Genomic DNA, 20455 nt, shown 5'->3' on the forward strand with positions numbered 1-20455 from the left:
AGGTGGTGGAGGAGGTGTCTCCAACAAGGCCGAGGGGCTTGAAGTGTCTGGGAGAAGAAAGGGGAGTGATTTTTCATGTTTCTATCAGGACTTCAACCTTTTGTGGGCTCAATAGCACCATTTGTTTTCACTGGACGATCTTTTCTCTTCTAGTTTTTCCAATGATATTCCCTACTTTTCAATCCTGAGAACTTCTTACCATGGTCCTACTTATCTTCGATAAGCTTTTGAATAGCTATTTATTACTATAAATCTTACTGTTTATATACTTTAACGTAAATGAGTATCTTCTTTGGGAGAAGTGCAAAAGAGATGTAAATGTGTGTGTGTGGGTTGACACTCCCTGTCTCGGCATCATTAAGGCCAGCTGGTTCAGATCAAGCCCTCTGTTGACCTCCGTTCACAGTCAATGAGCTACAGACTCCACAAGGACACTTCATATTAATGTGCCCTTAAACAGCCAGTAGTTAGGATACACGCACAAACATTGAGACACCCACACTCACCACCTACACCTCTTGGCCTTTGGTCCCTGTCCTGGCCCCTCGGTCCCTGTCCTGGTCAGGCCAGCCCTTTGACCCACCAGGTCGTTGCGTCATTACTCACTGTGCTAAGAGATGCTCCCCCCGGGAGTGTAATTCTGTCTGCAGCCTGTGGCTTCAATGTCTTTTTCTCAGAGGATGCTCCATGCTTCAGTCATTTGTCAAAGATAGTCACGTTACCGAACAATTAGAAGTAAAGTAAGAACATACTAGGGCATGTGTACACAGCTGACAAAACAGGAAGCGGAGGAGACATCAGCAAAAATACACTTTAAAAAGTGGGTTTATTTGTTTTAGAATCTGATGCTAACGGATGAAAACTCTCAGAAACATGAATAATATGGACTGACAGGGAACTAATTCATTGTATGGATGTTCGGCCACATTACCACACTGTTATATTGTTTGCCAACAGACACCTGGTAGGCAGCACTTGCACACTGCTGTCGTTGCTGGCATATACACTGGATGCCTTTTTAGTATTTCCACAGAATAAGCAATTCTCACTGGTCACGCCACATACCCAGTAGGGAAAAGGATGTAAAATGTAGACTAATTCTTACAGCGTAGTGGTCAGAAGGTAATTGCTTCAGTCAGAGCTTCTCTGCCAGCTTGTTCTCCATGATTAATGATACCGCTGCTTCTTTTGACTTTATTGTGACCATTTGCAGCTCCACTGACATCAATCCCCATGAAGAGGTGCCCAGGATGCTGCATTATTATGTCGTGACAAGGCGGCCGTGCTTGCCGAGTTTATTTTCGGGTTGTCCTTGTGGCCCAGTGGTGGAAGACGCCTGTAGAGGATTCAAACTCAGTCAGCGCACTTTGTTGCTCGTCAAATTCCTTCACTTTCTCCCCACATTTCCCGTTACTCTCTACAGTGCAATTGGTCTGCATTGCTTTCTTACTCCAAGAAAACGTCACCGCAAGGGGTCAGTATGCGTCAAACAAAGTGCATGTTGGGCCAAAGTCACACACCATTCCGACTTGAGCATTGGGGGCGAAGACTGTTTCCCAACAGTTTTTGTAACTATCCAAAACCAACAATCTGACATCATGCCTACTACATCAGTCAGGTTTTGCATATACAAACAATTTTAACACCATGAATGCCTTCAAGGAGAGACAAATGGCGCCGCTCACCCCTCTCCGTGATGGGAGGCTGTGTGCGCTGCACACCTCATAACACTCTTAGACAAGTTGTTCTTGAGCTAGTTTGACTGGAGCACATTCAATTCAGTTTATTTTGTCCAAAATCACAAATTTGCCTCAGAGGGCTTTACAATCTGTACACATACGACATCCCTGTCCCAGGACCTCACATCGGATCAGGAAAAACTCCCAAAAAAACAGAAAAAAGGGAAGAAACCTTCAGGAGAGCAGCAGAGGAGATCCCTCTCCCCGGATGGACAGATGCAATAGATGTCATGTGTACAGATGTGTACGGTCTCATCTTATTTGGTGTTTGACCGAATAGCTACACAATAACCAGAAATATGGGTGGTTGGTGAAGTAAAGGATCATTTGTAAGAGATGGACAACTTTTAAATATATGATGGCATGTTGTGTGCATATGCAGTACTTACAATCAAGTCAGACTTTTTGATAATTGAGCAAAATCTATCATAATTTTGATACATTTCGAATGCAGCTCTTTTGACTAATTTGATTCTGTAAACTGAACTTAAAAAGTGTCATGTGTTTTAGCCATTACTATGCGTGTAAATATATGTTTGACGGTGTTTAGGTCCTTTAGTGTTATCAGTCAAGGTTAAGCCCATTAACTGAGCACACTATACCTGACAGGATTACATCGCCCATGACCCTAGCACCTTCAATGGAGACTAATCACTAGCCTTGAACCTAAGTTAAGTGTTATTGCAGCTCAGTAAAACCCTCTGATGCTAATTAACCAGGCAAAGTGAATGGTTGCTAATGGAGTTGTACTGCTACTGCTACCAGGACTTTTATTAGCTACTCTAAGGGTAATGCCAGTAAGGTCTGTGTTAGGTGATATCATTTTACACTCCATCACTTAGATTTGATCTGCCAGTGATAGCTTTTAAAGATAGAGCTGCAATGGTTTTAGAGGCAGTTACAGGATGTGCCAAGATTTGTGGAAGGGATGTGTGTCTGCAAGAGTTTTGAGTATGCGTGTAAGTATTCGTCTATGGCTGCAAAAAGAGAGAAACTGTGTGTTTTCATCAAACCCTTCTTTTAAGATATTCTCCCATCTCCTCGATATGACAGTTCTCCTGTCAAAAAAAAAATTCTCCTTCCAACTATCTTGTCATCCATATTCCATCCACACATTGACCCATCTCTCTCCCTACCTTTCATCTTCTCTACCCCATGAACTCCCTCCACCCCCCATCCCTTCCCTCCATCCATCTCTAACCTCCCACGTGCCACCCACACCTCCGCCGTACCAATTAACACCGGAGCATGGTCGCATTGTGCTGCCCTTTGACCCTCCCCTCCCTGCCCGTCGGAGCACGCATGACCTGAGGCCCGCTGCTTCAACATTGGGTTGTCCCAGGGCCCTGTCGTGCAGGTCTGTGATAGATGGGCCCCGGTGAGCAGCTCTGACCCACCATGCTGCCGCATTCACTTGGATGGTGTGAGGGAGCATTGATTATGTGGCTACTCGTCGTCACGGGGGCGAAACCCGACTGAGCTGATGGCGGCAGGGGGAGGACAAAAGAGGCCGAGGTTATGGATGAGGTGCCGTTAGTTAATGTGATGATATCTGATCTGTGCTCTATCGATCATGGCATCTTGCGAGATGAGTTTCATCTAGCGTGATTCATAAGCATTTAGTTGACTTACATTGTAACTGTGACTCACGTCATTGTTACAATACAGAGATCTCCATCATTGAGGTGTGAAATGAAAAATGTAATGTGTATATAATTGGCATAATCTGATTTTTTTCTTTCTTGTGCTAAGAAATTGCCTTTTTTAAATTTATTTTTTAAGATTGTGCTCCGGAGCCTGTATGCTGTTGGCAATTAGTATGGTAAACTTGTCATGAATTTATTTTTATCACGAGAGGATCCACTGGTTTAAGTCGCTGGTTCTCAACCTGGGGGCCGGGACTCTCCAAAGGGGTTTTAGTGCATGTGTTGTAACAAGATGATGGATGGGAAAGGAGATAATCAAAAACGTATTTCTCCTCCACAAAAATATTTTTTTTCGATTGACTCGAATACAGTAAAATATCTTTTCTTGTTACTGGATAGTTTTTACCCTTTTCAAGCATCTAAAAGTTATTCAGATGGAAACAGTTTTAGAAGGGAAAATCATTTTGGTTATATGCTCACAACTTATAGATAGACAAAAAACTATCAAAATGTTAAATGGCAAAATGCCCGCCTTCCAGAATGGCAAAAATAAATGTGTTCGGATCCGACGCCTCTGTCGGCAGGACAATGTTGCTTGTGTGCCTTCTGTTTTATGATGTGATAATGCTACAGTGAGGGTTTGGTTAGGTTCAGGCACAAACACGACTTTGGTAGGTTGAGGAATATTCATGATTTGGGTTCAAATTAAATTTGAGTTGCTCACTTGCTGAAATGAATGATGCTGTTGTTCGACTTGGGAGTACAGTCTCATTTAACATACTTTAGTGTGTATTTCATCGTGTTTTGTTCCTCCATTGTGCCTTGAAAGTATATAGTGTCTCCTCACAAAGGAGAGCAGGAAGGTATGCAAATATGACATCATTGTATTATTCCCTATAATGTCTTTTATAACAGGCAGTCCCTAATGGAGCCAGGCACAGTATAAGTACATACTCGCACATGCAGTTGCCCTAAGCCTGCTAAACGCTGCAGGCAGGAGTTATTTTAATTTTAGTGCCTTTTGAATGCTTTGAAAGAAAACGACCGAACAAAGAGAACACTTAAAACAAAAAAGCTGGTGTGAAAGAAATTGGAATGCATGCGAGCGAATCAGCGAGAGAACAGGAGGCGGGTGGGGCGGGGCCTGACGCAGCAAAATCCACCTGTTTTCATCCTTCCTGCCATCTTCCTCTCCTGTTCTCCTCCCCTCCTACTCCTCCTGCTCCCAGCTCAAACTGCGGCAGTCGGCTAATTAAAAAACACGGCTGTCCTTAATTATTCAACGGCTTACTAATTGATATTCACAGAGGCGTTCACCTCGCCTAAACGATCCGTTTAATCTGACCACCACGGTCTCCCTCTCAGCTGCCTGTCACCCTCAGCCATTGTGCTACTGTACTTAATAGGAGACCAGAGGGAGATGGATACAAGGGGGGCGGGGGATTGATGTTGCTCTAGTTTTCTGGGCTACAAACCGCAGCGAATGGACTGGAAGACTGCCGGGTATTGTTTATGATTGTTTGAATTTTCACTGGGCTACTTTCCCCCCCCCCTTATGTTTGCTGCCCAGGAAAATTAGTAAGGTGGAATTAGTAAATTAGCCAAAATTAATTACATCGTCCTCCTGGACTTGCAACTTTTTGAAAGTGCTCATAAAATCAGGAAAACTCACGTTCATCATGAGGGTGATTGACGGCCATTTCAGGCTTCCTTTAAGAAACCACTGTCTCGGAGAAAAGTCTGGATTTCAAAGCTGGAAAGTTGCAAGAGCTTCAGGTGTCCGCCCTTTCCTCCCTTACTTCCAATTGCATCTTCTTTTCTGTACTTTGTGATCATTTTCTCTCTTTAACTTCTTTCTAAAGTTAAGGAGATGCACTTGGCCCAGACTCCATGTCCCCATCTAACAGCCAGTTCTCCATTCTTGACACTTTCAATGATAAATCACCTTTTATTGTCCTCTTCCTCTCTTTGTCTCTGATCTCTCTGTTCTTTTAAAAAAAAAAAAATTGTATTTCATGTCCAGTTTTGCCCTTCTCTTCCTCTACCACCCCCCACACTTAACCCGGCTCTCCTCCACCACCCGTGACCACCTCTTCATTAGGTGAACAAAGGGTGCATGGCCAGTGTTGAAGTCTGTCCCATTGTTTGGCTTTTGGTATGATTAGATTATCTTTAAAGTCTGCTGAATGGGGTTAATCAGTCGGAAGTAATCCTGTGTGTGTGTGTGTGTGTGTGTGTGTGTGTGTGTGTGTGTGTGTGTGGAACACATGCACAGACTTACGTATAGACGCACACAAAAGTGAGCGAAAAAAAAGAAGAAAATCCCTGGGCACACATTTCTGTCACAACCTCTCCTCTTTTATTGACCCCTTTAGTCTCGCCTTCAGCACACATTTATCTCTCCACCCGCTCTCTGTGGGTACAGCTGCTCCGGCTGGTGTGTGTGTGTGTTTGTGCTGACGTGTGCGTTTCAGATCAGTGTCTGAGCCGTTGTTTGTGTCCCGGCGTCTGTGTGCATCTTTTGTCTTCCAATCTGCAAAAGCTAAAGTCTTTAGTCGCCACCTATCAGCATAACATTGAGTTTGGACACACTTGTGACAGCACACAACCCCCTGCCTATCCTCTCCGTTGTGTTTCCCATCATCCCTCTCCTCTTCCTCCTTAAATTGAGCTGTTGGTGGGAGACAGTTTTTTGGCACCTCGTCCGACGTAACCCAGCATGTCGGAAACTTTGCCCATTTATCTCAGAAGCCCCGATTGCATGCCTGGAATCGATTACACATTTTAAGGTCACGACTAGTGCTACTTCCTGTGTACTTGCTGCAGACTTGTAAGGGTGTACTTCAGAGCGCATTTACCCTACGCTATCATTCAGGTTTAAGTTCAACTTGACTCCATCAAGTGCAGGCAGCTTGAGTTTTTGCATCACACTGGCCACGTGAAAGCATGTCAGACATGCACGGGTACACAATAGAGACCATCGCCTGACCTGACCAATAAGGCTGGTTAATGTGGTTAATGTCGGCTTGTGTTGAGGACGGCGGCGGTGTTTTCCCCCCTCTATGTCTGGACCTGGAGATGACATAATGCCACTGCATGCCTGCGCAGGTGTTTACCCTTGTTTCTGTATTAATTGTAGTGTGTAAGCCTTTGGAGCATCCCCTTGACTTTGAAACTTCCCCTCACTCGTCTCATGCGAGCAGAGCCCTTCGGTGACACTCCTCACCACTCCATCACAATGCATCTGCCTGCAGTCGCCAAACACAGATGGTTCTACGAGTAGAAGAGATTGGCGACAGAATGCAAATGAAAAAAAATAGTTCTCCATACGTTGTTTTCTTCATACTTCTCTGTGTCTCCTTCAACACTTTGCTTAAAGCAAAGGCTTCATAGTTTCTTAGCGTGGGTGCTTTACATAGGAGAGTCCTCTGCAGTGTGCTGGTGTGTCTTTGAGTTTGAAACTGCTTAGTGCATACAAACATAGTTCATGGTCATAAACCATACATATATTTCGTGTGAGTATGGACTGGTGTGTCTGTGTGTATGTGCCAGTGCAAGAGGAGGTAGAGACGACCAAGTGTGAGTATTCAAGCAGAACAGTGTGGCAGCCTGTCACCCCTAGCCTCTGAATTCCAAACCTTTTCCAAATGTCACTTTGAAGAAGTTCATGGATGAATCAGTGCCTCTTTTAAACTCTTTCTCTCCTCTCTTTTTGTTTTTCCCCTCGATGCTTCCCGTATTCAGGAGATTGGACGGAAGGTAAGTCGAGAGGTCTCTAGCTTCTGTTCTACTCAGTTATTTTTCACTGTTTCTGTATCAGTCAATGTTTTTTTTATTTTCCTTTTTAGCTTCTTTGACATGTTTTACCTATTTACAGCTTTCTTTCCTCCAAAATTCTTTGTGGAGGTATAGATGACATGACTGTCACCTTATTCACTGTGGCTTTGAACAACCACCTCTCAGTTTGCTTGCTATAAGACCCGAACCACCAGTGTTTATTATTTTCATAGTCAAGTACATGATGAGGTCATTTTCACAATTAGAAATATGTGTCTGTAAAGAAAGTTAAACCTTTTATCATGATTAGTAGCATTTTAATTTCTATTTAGATTTGAGTCATTGCCCCTCTCCCCCGGCGTGAAGGACACTTCCTCTCTGGGAGCTGATGCGTCCTGTATATCACCCAGACTCAGCCGTACGCTTAGTAAAGGTCACACTAGAGGGCGGGACAGTGGAGATTGGTAGTGCTGGGTAGATATATTTACGCCAGACCATGGTGCTCCTTTGCACTGAGAACTGATGTTATCCTCTTGACCCGATAGCTGTTTTGCTGAAGATTGAACACAAGAGGACAAACACGCTCCTACAATACCCACCGAGGCATCGTCTGTCTCACAGACATGGACACACTTTTCTAGATGTTAGTTACATGCAAAACGTGTCTATGGACATGCCGTCAGGCACAGTGCGTATTTGTGCATTTCGTGATCAGTCTCATAAAATTGGCACCGCTCCACTGAACACACAAGTGATGTTTTTTCTTCTGTGTGTGTGTGTGTGTGTGTGTTTTAGGCCAAGCAGCTGAGCGCCAGAGAAGCAGACCTAAACAAGCAGGATGCTTTCTACAGAGAGCAGGTGGCTCGGCTGGAGCAGAGGGTAAGAAACACCATAAGCCAACCTGAAAACTGCCTGCATATGGACATAAATTATATTAATGTAAACCCAACTCACAAAACTAGGCTCTACCAGTAACACACAGAAATACAGCAGTGATCTTAACCAGGCTCTGCAAGTCTACTCTGCATACTGTATGTAAAGATAGACATACTGTACATGTGTTGTTAGCAGTAATGGAAATTAGTTAATTGCAGAGAATGATATTCAGCCAGAGTACACAGTGGGCTCAGCGTCCAACGTCACATTATTCATATTCTTCATCTCTCTGTCCCACTGTTTCTGTTATCATCCTTCAACCTTTAACTTAAACTCTGCATGCTTTCCCCAGTGTGGTGCACATTGCTCTCCGTCTTTCTTGTTCTCCGTCTCTCTCCAATTGTCTCTCTACGGCTCTTTTGCTCTCTTCTGCTCTTTTTTTCTTTTAATTTCAACCCTCCTTACCTCCACCTGAAGGATGAAAGGTTACATCCCATTCATCCCTGTGTGTGTCCTCCTGTTGCTGAAAATGGCGTTACCCTGATGTCCTTGTCAAACTATTGTCCTATGGCGGGGGGCAAGGATCAGCTGCTGTGCTTAGCCCACTTCAAAGGGCAGCTCCATGCTGGTCCCAGAGTGAGATGCCTGCAAGGCAGGCAACCAGGTTCAAATGCCCTGTTGAAGAGGGTTTTAAAAAAGGACGCACTCATGCTGCTCTCAAATCATAAGTGTATCTTGGGAAGGATACAAGGCCACATTTAATGTGCTTAAAATGATGCCTTCATGCTGGGAAGGAGTTTTTTCCCCTTTTGGATGGTGCAAAAAGTCAAACGCTCTCAGTGGTGGAAACTACATGGAAATGTCCCACTGTTGTGGAGCCAGATAGATATATGCAATAAGGAAGAAGAAGGAATAACATATTCTTGTTCTTAGAAGTTCACATGTATACAAGCCCAGCACAATATCACACACTGTCCTCAATAGGACCTCAATGTCAAAGGATTCTGTCTTCATCCAAGTGGTTCACACGTTTCATGATGAAGAGATATGGTCTTATGTTGTGCACATTTATTCATTGCTTTAAATATATATATATATATATTTTTTTTTTTTGGTGCCATTTCTTAATGCTTTTGTTCTAGCTGATTAAACGGCAGCACCATTGTAATAATTCACCGTGTTTGTTGAATATTTTTTGTGTGGGTTTGCTAGTTCCCATTAGTGGACAGTTATCCTGTTGGGTCAATAAAGCAAATCTTCCCTCGTTCACTGAGCATGAATTCTGAAGCCAGTGGGTATTGAGTGGTAGTGGACGTCTGTCAGTAATTGGATGTGCACTGGTCTGAACCATTCTGCTTGGCTAGCGGACGCCATTTGCTGACGTCAAGGGAAAGTGTGCGTTAAGTGATGGATCATTTGCTAAGAAAACTACTGCACCTTTCGAGCTGAAAGCTTGGTGAAAGATGTTGAAATATTCTGAGATGTTACCATGCGCTCTTGTTGCACTGGAACCTCGCTGATCTAGCCGTATAGCTGAGCTTGTGTTGCATTATTACTTTGGACAGATTCAACCTACTGCATCCCCCCGTACAGGAGTAAATGTGAGTGCTGATGATTGAAGCGATGAGTCACCCAACTAACACAGGCATTAACGACTTCAGGCACTGACCATCCATCAGTCATGTTGGCCACTGGTCAATATTCCTTAGATCAAAGTGTCAACAAATCACCTTCACACCTCAGATTGAGAGAGCGTGAATGAAAAGGAAAGAGATACTGTACTGAAGAGAGGAGCTAAAGCGGAAAAAGAAACACTGGAGATTCAACACAATAAAAGACGAGATAGAAAAAGATACGCGACAGCTGGAGACAAACTAGAATTAAATAGATTCTACCTGCGAAGGTATCACACGAATTATGATGAGGTGACATTTGTGAGTGAAGATAAGAAAGACAAAAGTAAAAGGAGGTGGAAGAGTGCTTAAAAGATAAAATAGCACCAAGCGATGAAGAACGAGAGTGTAAAAGAAAACAGGTGGAAAGAGTACTGAAAGGTAAAAGAATAGGTGATTGTAAGCAACGGGGAATGTTTGACAAATTAACATTTATTGATTCATGCACAGGAATTAAATGACGAAACATTTATATTTCCAAAGCACTTTGTCCTCAAAATGAGTTGTTATCTTTCTTTTTTGTTGCTTTGCTGAGCCAAAGTGTGTGACGGTGTGTGATCCCTCGTGTAACTGGGGATCAATGGTGGCCATATTGCATGTTGTCTTACTGTGCAGCAAGCGGCGGGGGGACTCCATAGGGGGTGCAGTCAGTGTGCACTGTGTTAATAACGCTCCTTTTTCCATGTTCTGGCCCCACTTGGCACTCCAAGCCCCGCCTCACTCCATCTTCTCTTCAACGTGAGCATACCGAACAAAGTCACAAGTGGCATGTTCTGTTCCTGTGCTCTCTCTGAAACGCCCGCCTGGTCAATAGTGTCCACTTCAGATGAATGAGCTCAATACATAGTGTATTAGACAGTCGAGAGAGCAAATGTACAGGGAGATACAAATACAGACGTACAGAAGTGTGTATCAATTTCATTTCTAGTGTGAAATTTTCAAAATTGAATAAATGAGGAGCGCTATTGTGCACTCGCATAATTACAACGTGAAACCAGAACCAACTGGATCAAATGTATACGATGTAACAAAACAACGCAAAGTTCAGACAAATACCAAACTTTCTTTGTTCGTGATTAGGAATTTGTTTCTTTTGTTGTCCATTTAAATCAATATAAATGTCATATATTTGGATCGGAGACTGTTAATGTAAACCGCTTAAGAGACATATAAAGACAGAACTTTGGGTCCTGTGAAATTGTCATGGGCCTCATCATCGCATCGTAGCTGATTTAAATATTCATGAGGGATGGCATGTGTAAAGAAACCGCCCATCGCAGTTCATTGAAGCACCTACCACAAGTGGGGGAGTTGAAATATTGTAAAAACATACATAAAATAAACTCTGAAACCCGCTTAACTTGTATATAAGGACAAATATGTGGCCATGAAATAAATCACGACATTGTTGACCAGTTTCAAGTAGCCTATTGGTGGGCAGTGAACAAGGCTCCCGTGGTTTACCTCCAGCTTAATATTATCTCACATCGCGTTCTTCACCCTCTCTCCGTTCCTCCCAGAATGAGAGGGAGAGAGAATATAAGTCTGATATATATTACACGTCTGTTCCAATCCAACATAGCCATTTATCAGAGGGGCTTCCAGTGACAGGCCATCACCAGCTCCGAGGCAGCTCGGCCTGCTGCCTCTGCTGCTGCCGCTCATTGGGGCCACAGCTACCAAATAGCCCCTGAAAACAATATCTATATATTTATTACATTTTCACTCAATACCTGCCCTGCTGTAAAACAATCTCATATTTAACAATCAACTTGCTCATGTTTTTTTTTTTTTTTTTTTCTTGGTCTTTTTTTGTTATGAACCATGTCTCTTTCCAGTCCGCCCTCCTGGCCACATCTGTCTCTCTATATTATTTATTTATTTTTTTGCTGTTTTTTTGCTCTCTCAGTTTCTTTCCTTTTCTTTTTTTCTTTATTCAGAAAGGATTTTTCTTCTTTTTTTCCATCTTTCTTTTCGCCTTGTATATCGATGAAATTGGATTTTTCTGCTCTCCTATGGAGGACAATCACTGCAGCAATTGCCATCTCATAGCAAAGCACCACAGCACTGTGAAAGGAAGACATACAGAGGAAAGAGTATTAAAAAAACAGTAATAGCTTCTATCTCTTTCTCTGACTTGGTGTCTTCATCTTCCGCTCAGTTTCTCATTTCTCTCTCCCTCTCGATCTTTTGCCCTCTGTGTCTCTCTCTCTGAAGACTGGAGCTCACATTTAAGTACATTTTGCTTGTTGTTTGCCAAAAACATTGAAACAATTCAAAAAATAACAGCCATTGTGCCTTGATGGCCTTGCTGCTGTATTGTAGCCGTAAAGACATTTTTAAAATGTGTCTCTCTTCACCATGAAGCGATCAATGTAGTCTCTCTGGCTCTGCTAGTTGTATAACTGGAGACACAGTAATCCGTAGTGAAAACATGACAGAGTGCTGCAGTGTTGAATTATTGTGTCTGAGACTGTTCGCTGTTATAGCCGCATGATGGGATTCACAGGGATTTAACGGGAAGTCTTTTCAAGGAATGGCGATTTCACAACAGCAGAGCAGCACATTAGTTAATGTAAAAGAATAACTACATAAATCCTACGGCAGTAACGCACCACAGGCCAAAACAATATTACTGAGACAACTTTTGAAGTCTGCTTATAGGGCTCATTTTTAGTTTTAAACTATGTGACAGAGGTGTTGATTCAACTGATGGTTTGTAGGCCGTAGTTCTGGGTGGTAAAATGTATTTATTGGTCAGCGTTATAACAACTAGGTTTTCTGTTTTTTTCTGACAAGACATTTTACAGAGATTTGCAAGGGTGGGGATTTAATGAACTAAAAACGTTTAAATTGCCCGTGTAAACTTAAGGAATAACGCTCATAATGGGAAGTGTGTTTTTTCTGCATTTTTTTCTTAATGTTAGATCGTCTGTACATATAAATCTTCAGCCGGATAGCATAGCTTAGCACTAATACTGGAAACGGGGGGGGGGGGGGGGGGAATGATGTGAAAGTCTGTGAGGTTGCCATGCAACCAGTGTTTTTTACACTCCGGTTTTCCCTTTGAATTTGACCGCCGGGCGTACCATCCGATGCACCGACTGTACAGACGTTAGCTGTGAGCTCACCAGCAATGGACCCATCTGGGCCTTTTTTGTGCGACTTTTGCGTCTGATCACATCTTTCCTTTGACTTTGCATGTAACCCCCACCTCTAACATTCGCCTTGCCTTCTGTCTGAACACATGGTTAAATATGACTGTAGTCATGTTTAGTTACCTTTTGGCTGACAATCTGTATGAAGGATCGTCACAATAACTGTTTAACAGCCTCTTTGCTCTCCTTATGAGCAAGTTGCACACAGCAGAAGTCTCATTTACTCTAGCTCTGCAGAATCGTAATATTGGCCATGGTGGGGTTCCTCCCCATTTCGGCCCTCCTGCTCAGCAGCAGATAAGAGAAAGACTCCATCAGTACGGGGAGTTATTTGTTTTACTCATTAAAAATGTGAAGCTTTTTCTCTAAATTGAGCAGTTTGTGTTGCAGTGCAGCTTCTATCTTCTCCATATCGCTGCAGTGCATTAGCAGTAATGACTTAATTTGTCTGTGACACCCCCCACCAGCATTTTGTTTGGCTCCGGTTGAGCTAAAAGACCCAGTGGAAAGCAAATAGAGTGAGTAGGATGAAAATAAACAGAAACACTGTTTTCGAAATTGATTGCTCATGGGTTAGACACAGAAAAAAAAGTTCTGGTAGCGACACAATTCGATTCATCCGTCGATAAAGATTTGCTTGACGGCGTCTCTCTGCGAGACTAAAAACAAGGTTATGTTTTGCAGCCCCTCAAAAGATGTTTCCTATCTGGGCGAACAAAAGGTCAGGGCTACTCTCTTAATCAGTTTGGGCAACGGCAGGAAATCACGATTTGACACTACTCAGTAATCACACAAATTACACTCCTCTACGCTCACTCTGGTGTTTGTGTGCGACACATTGTTTAAAGCCACCAGGATATGTGTAGATAATTTGACAACATGTGCACATGCTGTGTTAGTATCTAGTGCGCGCAGGTGTCAGCGTTAATGCACATGCGATGTTTGTGTGTGCAGGTGTATTGTGAGTGGTCCTTCAGTCACTGTCACACATGGCCATTTGCCCTCCAACAGAGCTGATTAGTGCCAGCTCGGCCATTTAGGGAGGTATTATTACCGTTTACTTAGTATTTTGGACAGACACCCACATTCTTTTCTTTCTGACTCTCTTTTGCTTCCAATGGCTAAATCTCGGCACCCAGGAGAAGTCTTATTCTCGCCTCTTTAGCATCCCCAAAAATCTCTTTTTAGTCTTTTTATCTGTGAATAAGCTTCTCTTTTAAATCCTTTTTCTTAGCTCTTGACAGTTTCTTTGTCTCCACCAAAAACCACTTGATTCAAGGCCAAGAGGGCGCAGATACAACGGGAGCTTACAAGTTAACTCTTAAACTTTGGGCATACTACTTTATTGTGTTTTACATGCAAACTAATGTCTGCCTGAGGGACCAGTGCAGTCGGTAGGTTAAGCATTCAGACCACATTATGTTTGTTGCATTTGATGCATTGTTTCCACATTATGTTGTTTTATATATTTCATGCAGGATCTTTTTTTTGTCGCTCACTTACTGCAAATGCATCTCTGAATGTGTATCTTGGGCATCTACAGAGAGGTTTTTGGAGTTCATGACTTCATTTTTACTCATGGGACTTGACAGGCATAAATCATTTCCAATCAATTAAACTTGACACGCGTGGACTTGAGACATCTCATGAGAGATCAGAGGGGGAAAAATGATATAATAAATATGTGTCATTGCAAAGGATCAAGACATGTTTTATCCAGTTCAATACATATACTATCTATAACTGTATATATGTACTAAATTACATGTGTAACTCTACAGTTTTAGAATGTGAACAAAACTCTACAGTTTTAGAATGTGAACAAGTAAAGGACTCTGAATCCATTGCAAACCCTCGGAGTCCATCCAAATGAAGAGGACTCAAATCTGTATCAGACCTTTTGTCAGCGTTGTCATGTCCCATCTTCTTTTAGCTCTGCAACGCACAACTATTGATCTTTACAGCAGCGCAGTTCATTCCTATTGATCTGCTCTGAACTATGATGAATGTCTTTACCGCTAGAAGGTTAACTCCGGGCAGATGGGGCCGAGATGCTTACATTTGTCACGTTTCTAGTGTATCTTTAATTCATGCACAGTGATTTAAGTGTCTGGTGTCCAGTGAATATAAGGTCCACCGGTTGGCTTGTCCCCGATCTTGTGTGCTCTTTGCACGACAAATTCTCAAGGGCAATTGTTCCTCTTTTAACAATGCAGAGATGTTATGGAACTCATTTTCAAATTTCATTGTTGACCCTGAAAAGTCTAAAATGTGTCCAGAACCATCTCATCTGGCTAGACCAGCAACTTTTGTGACAGTCTGCTTATGATGTTGACTAATTATAATGTCAGACACTCTTTAACCCAGCAATACCTCATACATAACGATAACCCACCAGGAACCAAACAAAAACATCTCTAATCTGTCTGATGTGTGAAGAATTTTTATTTTTTTAATTATAATCATTTTTGCTTGTGTGACCTTTACTCACAGTAAGTAATGTTATTATTAAAATTGAGTATTTCACAGGAAGGCAGTGGTAGACATTGCCGGTGTTGCACCTGGATCGATTCTCATACGACTCACCACCAAGCCATCTGTCAAACTTAACAATCTCTCAGCATTTGATCATAAATGTGTATAACAGCCACTGGGGGCTGACAAAGCAGATCTTCCTTGAGTAGTATAAATGGTGGAGGAGCTATGTTATATAGCCGTGTTTGAGGAGGTAATTCAGGCTGAGGAGTCCTGCGATGGGTTCATTTGGTCACTGGGGGTTTTTGACTGTTGACGAGCCGCCCTCTGACCTTACAGGATTGCGGCCGTTTGCGAGGGGATAAGCTCAAACGCACACATAAACACACAACCCATAATTCACACACTCGCACAGAGAGGCAAACATACGTGCACGCCCAACAATGCCAATATTTTTCCCCGTTGCAGTTTTTAATACCTCCTGGCATATACTTGCATCCTGTAGACATTACATTTCACAAAGCTACACTTCTATGTCGTGGACAATAGTCCCGAGTGCTATTAGACCTGCGCTCCTGGTAATCCTCTCCATAAATAGTTTGAGGGCTCTAAGATGAGGCAGGGTTGTGTAGGCTCGGCTGCACAGTAGGCAGGACCGTATCAGATCTGAACTGTTACGAGGTTTCCTTTTGCCTAAATAGCTTCAACCTGAAAGTAGGGATGTGTGATGATGATAAATTGGATAGACTTTTATTGTATGAAAGATTGCAATCACATTTTCATGCATTTATCTCACCCTCTGGCTTTTCTCCCCCTGTCTCTCTGCAGAGTGCTCAGTTCTACAAGGTCACCACAGACAACTATCATAAAGCTGCCGACCAAGTGAATGCCAAGTTCAAGTAAGTTTGGACGCAGTCAATCCAAAGTAGATAAAAGGCTTAAAGTCACATACCAATTCTAAAGTTTAACCCATTCTTTATGTTTACTTCCAAAAGTAGAACTTTCATTGTTGCTTTTTAAGATTTTGTTGCTTCTTTTGTCATGCATCGTAGGTATTTATTTTATTAAATTCGGTGAACTCCATCTGTATTGTCCAATTCATTGAAGATTAGAAGTCCATGTGGACCAGTGAATACACTATTGAATCATGCAAGCCACATTGTAACCGACGTCTTTCAATCAGGATCACATTAGCCCATTCCATTAGCTGATGTTGATGATGTGGTTCACTGATAAGCCTGATCGCATGTTGATGATAGCTGACGGGGCATTTCTTGTTTTTTTTGTTGTTGTTATTTCTTCTGTAAGACTTTATCTTCAGCTGGACCTGGGTCAAGCAGGATTGTCAAATAATTTGTAGCAGTTTTATAATACATAGTATTTCCGACACCAAGACAAAAAGTAAAAGATAACCTCTGTACTGCAGAAAGGAAGTGCCTTTCAAATAGTTTGACTCTTTTTTCCTCCGTTATATTTCTATATTATACAGATTGCAAGCATCTATTTCGAACCAGAGTGCATTATAGCAGCATGAGTGAATGTCTGGTCTTCACTGTGCAAGTGCTCCGCTACTATATGCTACATATATAATACATGTCAAAGCCACACCTTGCAGTGAAAGAATGATTACTTCAAGTCATTAGCAAAGGAGGTAATAATAATAATAATAAACATCCAAGCAGTCATAGATGTAGCACATGTTCGACACCAATGTAACTCAAGAAGATGCAGAATCCCTCCCCACCCGTGTTCCATCTGTCTTTTTAATAGGAGGCCATTAGGCTCCATAGTAATGTAGGAAAAGTGGATGAGGAGCCTGTAGGAGGTGGGGCAAGAATGGGCCCTGCCTCTGAGCTCTCCTCCAGGGAGGCTAGGCTAATTGTGTTAGCTTGTCATTAGCCAGCGCTAACACTGGGATCATTGTCTCCCTCAGAAATGCTGGAAACTGATTAGCCTAGCCCACCGGGGGTTTAGCGCTAGACTCGTGGAAGCCAGAGCTGAGACTTCCCAAATCACATTAAAGAAAAAAAAAACACTGGAATAACATTAGTGCCAAATGACAGTGCTAACGGCATGCGAATGTTGGAATAACGTGCGGATAGTCATGTGACACAGGCCTCTGCATAAAGAGCGGTGATTGGCTGATTGGATTATATAGGAGGTGCATTAGCAAGGTTGTGACTGGATTACAATTGTGGAATGGTGGATGGGAGGCGGGTATCTGTGCGTGTATGTATGTGTGTGTGTGTATGCATGTGTGTCTGTGTGTGTGCGCTAATGAAATGGCGGGAAGCTCTGGTGTTACAAGCCGGGGGCATGGATATATTGAGGGGATCAGAGCAGAGGGTTAATTAGATTTAACTGGGCGTGTTTGGCCCATCTTTGTTTGTGTGTGAGCTCATGTGTGATGTATGTTTTTTCTCTCTCTCTCTCTTTCTCTTATGTCAGAGACCCTACAGAGATAAGATGCTATCTGTGCCCTCTGTTGAATAATAACAGAAAATATAATTTCTTTGTATCACTCAGGCTTTTGATTTCCTCGAAGTTGAAAATGTCCCCGAGAAATAGAAGAAAAATACACAGGCTGAGCCTTATCCATACTTGATAGAATTAGCATTTGATATGTTAATGTGAGGATGTTATAAAGTGCGAGAGATGACATCTTTCTTATTAGAATGTCCTCATTTCCCCACTCAGTTCATATCAGTGCCACAGAGTGATAGTACTCCAGGGATTGATTAGTGTTATGGCTGATATTGGGCTACGGTTTATTATAGGGACCAGAGAATTCTGCCTGTCAAGGGTTATATGTGTATGTTTGCTTTTGCAAGTTTTAATTGGGGCTGTTGGGGGGTTGGTTTTTATACCATGTGATGTAAGATCAGTTGGGAATATGGGGGTCATTCAGATCAGGAAAATCAGGTCTCAAGAGTGGAAGGGAATTGGGAGGAATGTATGTGTCATAGTAATATGCTTCACCTGTTCTTATTATGACTCTTTTGGTCGATGCTCTTTAATAACCAACGAGGGAAATAATTATTCTGATTTGAAACCGGATCGGGACAAGACATTCTGAGCAAAAACAAAAAACATTCGGTTGATTTACACTAATGTGAAAATGTCTCTCCTGTGTCACTGTCTTGAATGTCTTTCTCTTGAGTCAGTAATATTCTTGCCTTTCATGGTGAGTTTACTTTCATTATGGTGTGCGATTTACACAAGTTAACCAAACAGTTTACAAATAGCCTTAAGCAAGTAGTCAGCGTGCATTTGTTCCATTCATCTCAGTGGGATGATTGCAATGTTAAAATACATTTTAAGTGGTAAAGGTAGATACCCGAGAGAGCGAGGTGTGTGTGTGTGTGTGTGCGTGTGTGTGTGTGTGTGTGTGTGGTTTGCGTACGTATGCCGTACAGCTGTTCGCTGCCGTTCTGCAGTATTCCCACCAGGGTTTTCTGTGAATGATGGCGCTGTCCCAACCGGAACGCTACTGCATCACTGTGACCTCATTACAAACACTCGCATATATATTCTTTCTCACAATGGTAGTGTTTTAAGCCGGCGCAATACTAATATGAGAACAAATCCATCTCATCTCTAACATTATGCTTTAAAAACTTGTGCCCTGACAAACTAACATTTGTTTTTTGTTTTAATTTTCTCATATTTTTCCCCACAGAATTATGGACACATGAACAATTGTTGTCTGAAGTGAGGAACAAATACTGCACTCTTACTGTGAAAAGGCCCCTCGAGTGTCTGAAATTTTGACCATGAATCATAAATCTGCAGGGTATCAACTTGCTCTCAACGACCTGGGCAAAAGACATTTGGTGTACAGCCCTTGCACATATACGTAAATGTACACAACCTGTAACAGATAATGTAATCATGCAGTATGTTGTATACACACATACACGTAACACAGAAGCTTTTATTCACTCTCCTTGTGACACTGACTGTAGATAAGAGTTCCCAGTTGCCTCTGAAAAGGAGGCTACTGTATCTCTCCCTGCACCTGATTTATAACCTGCCACCCCTTCACCACTACTTGTTTATCCAAGTCTGATGCATTACCACACCGGCCAGCACTGGAAGTGTAACCTGTACGGCACCACAAGTATGAACAAGGTTGTGTGTGTGTGTGTGTGTGTGTGTGTGTGTGTGTGTGTGTGTGTGTGTGTGTGTGTGTCTGTGTCTGTGTTGTCTCGATGGGCTGCAGTGACCCAATGGAGCTTTAGTTTGAAATACAAGCTGACAGGCATGAAGGGAAATGATGGATGTAAGATTATGCGCAGAGATGGAACGGGGAATGAAAGAACAGTGGCGTAGCCCTACACCTCCTGTCAGTGCTAACCTTTGGTGGGGCTTCGGGCTTCTTTGTTGAAGCAGGTCACTCTGTGTGTGTCCAGGGTCCCTGCAGAATTGAGGTGGGACAGGGACATCTAATGTTGGTGAAAGGGTGGGCCTGTCAAGGCTTTATACTGAAGGATTGAGACCAGCATCTCTTATGTCTCCATCTCCCTTCTCAGGCCTCAAAAACTTGGATTTCTCTTTCAGCCTCGATGGTGATTGGTGATAAGATCATAAAAGGTTGTGTTGTTTTCACCTTTTTGTGACTTAAAACGCACGTAGGTGTCGAAGCCAAGTCTCTTTTGGTCCACCACCCACAGTCGGCCATAGAGAATAAAATCTAATATTAGTCTGTCACTTCACTTCACTGTCACTCCTCTCCTGCCTCAGGCGACACACTCGCTCCCTACGTCTGTTGTATATTTAAATTTTTTTATCTCTTTTGAATAATTTTTTTAAAATTTAATCCAGTCGACAATAACAGCAGCCGCAGTCCTCCGCACACGCACGCAGAGGTGGAATGAGGAGGCGTGGAGCGAAACTTGTTGAATGTAAATGTCTCTTTGTTTTTCTTGATGACGCGCGTGTGCTGCACCGCAGAGGTCAAGAGACGTCTCCTCCATAAAATGTGGGAGAAAGTAGATCCCACTCATCCCTCTTTCAGCCCATTTTAACCCGAAACATTGTACAATAAGCAACTTCAACGTTTTCTCTTAACTGCATGAACACAATGTGCAATATTACCAGCAAACTCCTTC

At 42.6% G+C, this 20455-nt stretch overlaps 1 protein-coding gene across 7 annotated transcripts in view; it reads left to right on the forward strand.

Annotated features, from left to right (window-relative positions):
• The window catches only part of chchd3a (coiled-coil-helix-coiled-coil-helix domain containing 3a), a 59028-nt gene that overhangs the window by 27298 nt on the left and 11275 nt on the right, over window positions 1-20455 (forward strand). For 4 of the 7 annotated variants that reach the window (XM_034526390.1, XM_034526392.1, XM_034526393.1 and 1 more), the window contains 3 exons: window positions 7130-7144; window positions 7958-8041; window positions 16173-16243. In XM_034526390.1, coding sequence (XP_034382281.1) covers window positions 7130-7144; window positions 7958-8041; window positions 16173-16243 — 170 coding nt within the window. The remainder of the gene's footprint in view (window positions 1-7129; window positions 7145-7957; window positions 8042-16172; window positions 16244-20455) is intronic. The other 3 variants (XM_034526391.1, XM_034526394.1, XM_034526395.1) reach the window with 1 other exon arrangement.

This window comes from Cyclopterus lumpus, chromosome 23 (assembly GCF_009769545.1).
Source record: "Cyclopterus lumpus isolate fCycLum1 chromosome 23, fCycLum1.pri, whole genome shotgun sequence".
Lineage (NCBI taxonomy): Eukaryota > Metazoa > Chordata > Actinopteri > Perciformes > Cyclopteridae > Cyclopterus > Cyclopterus lumpus.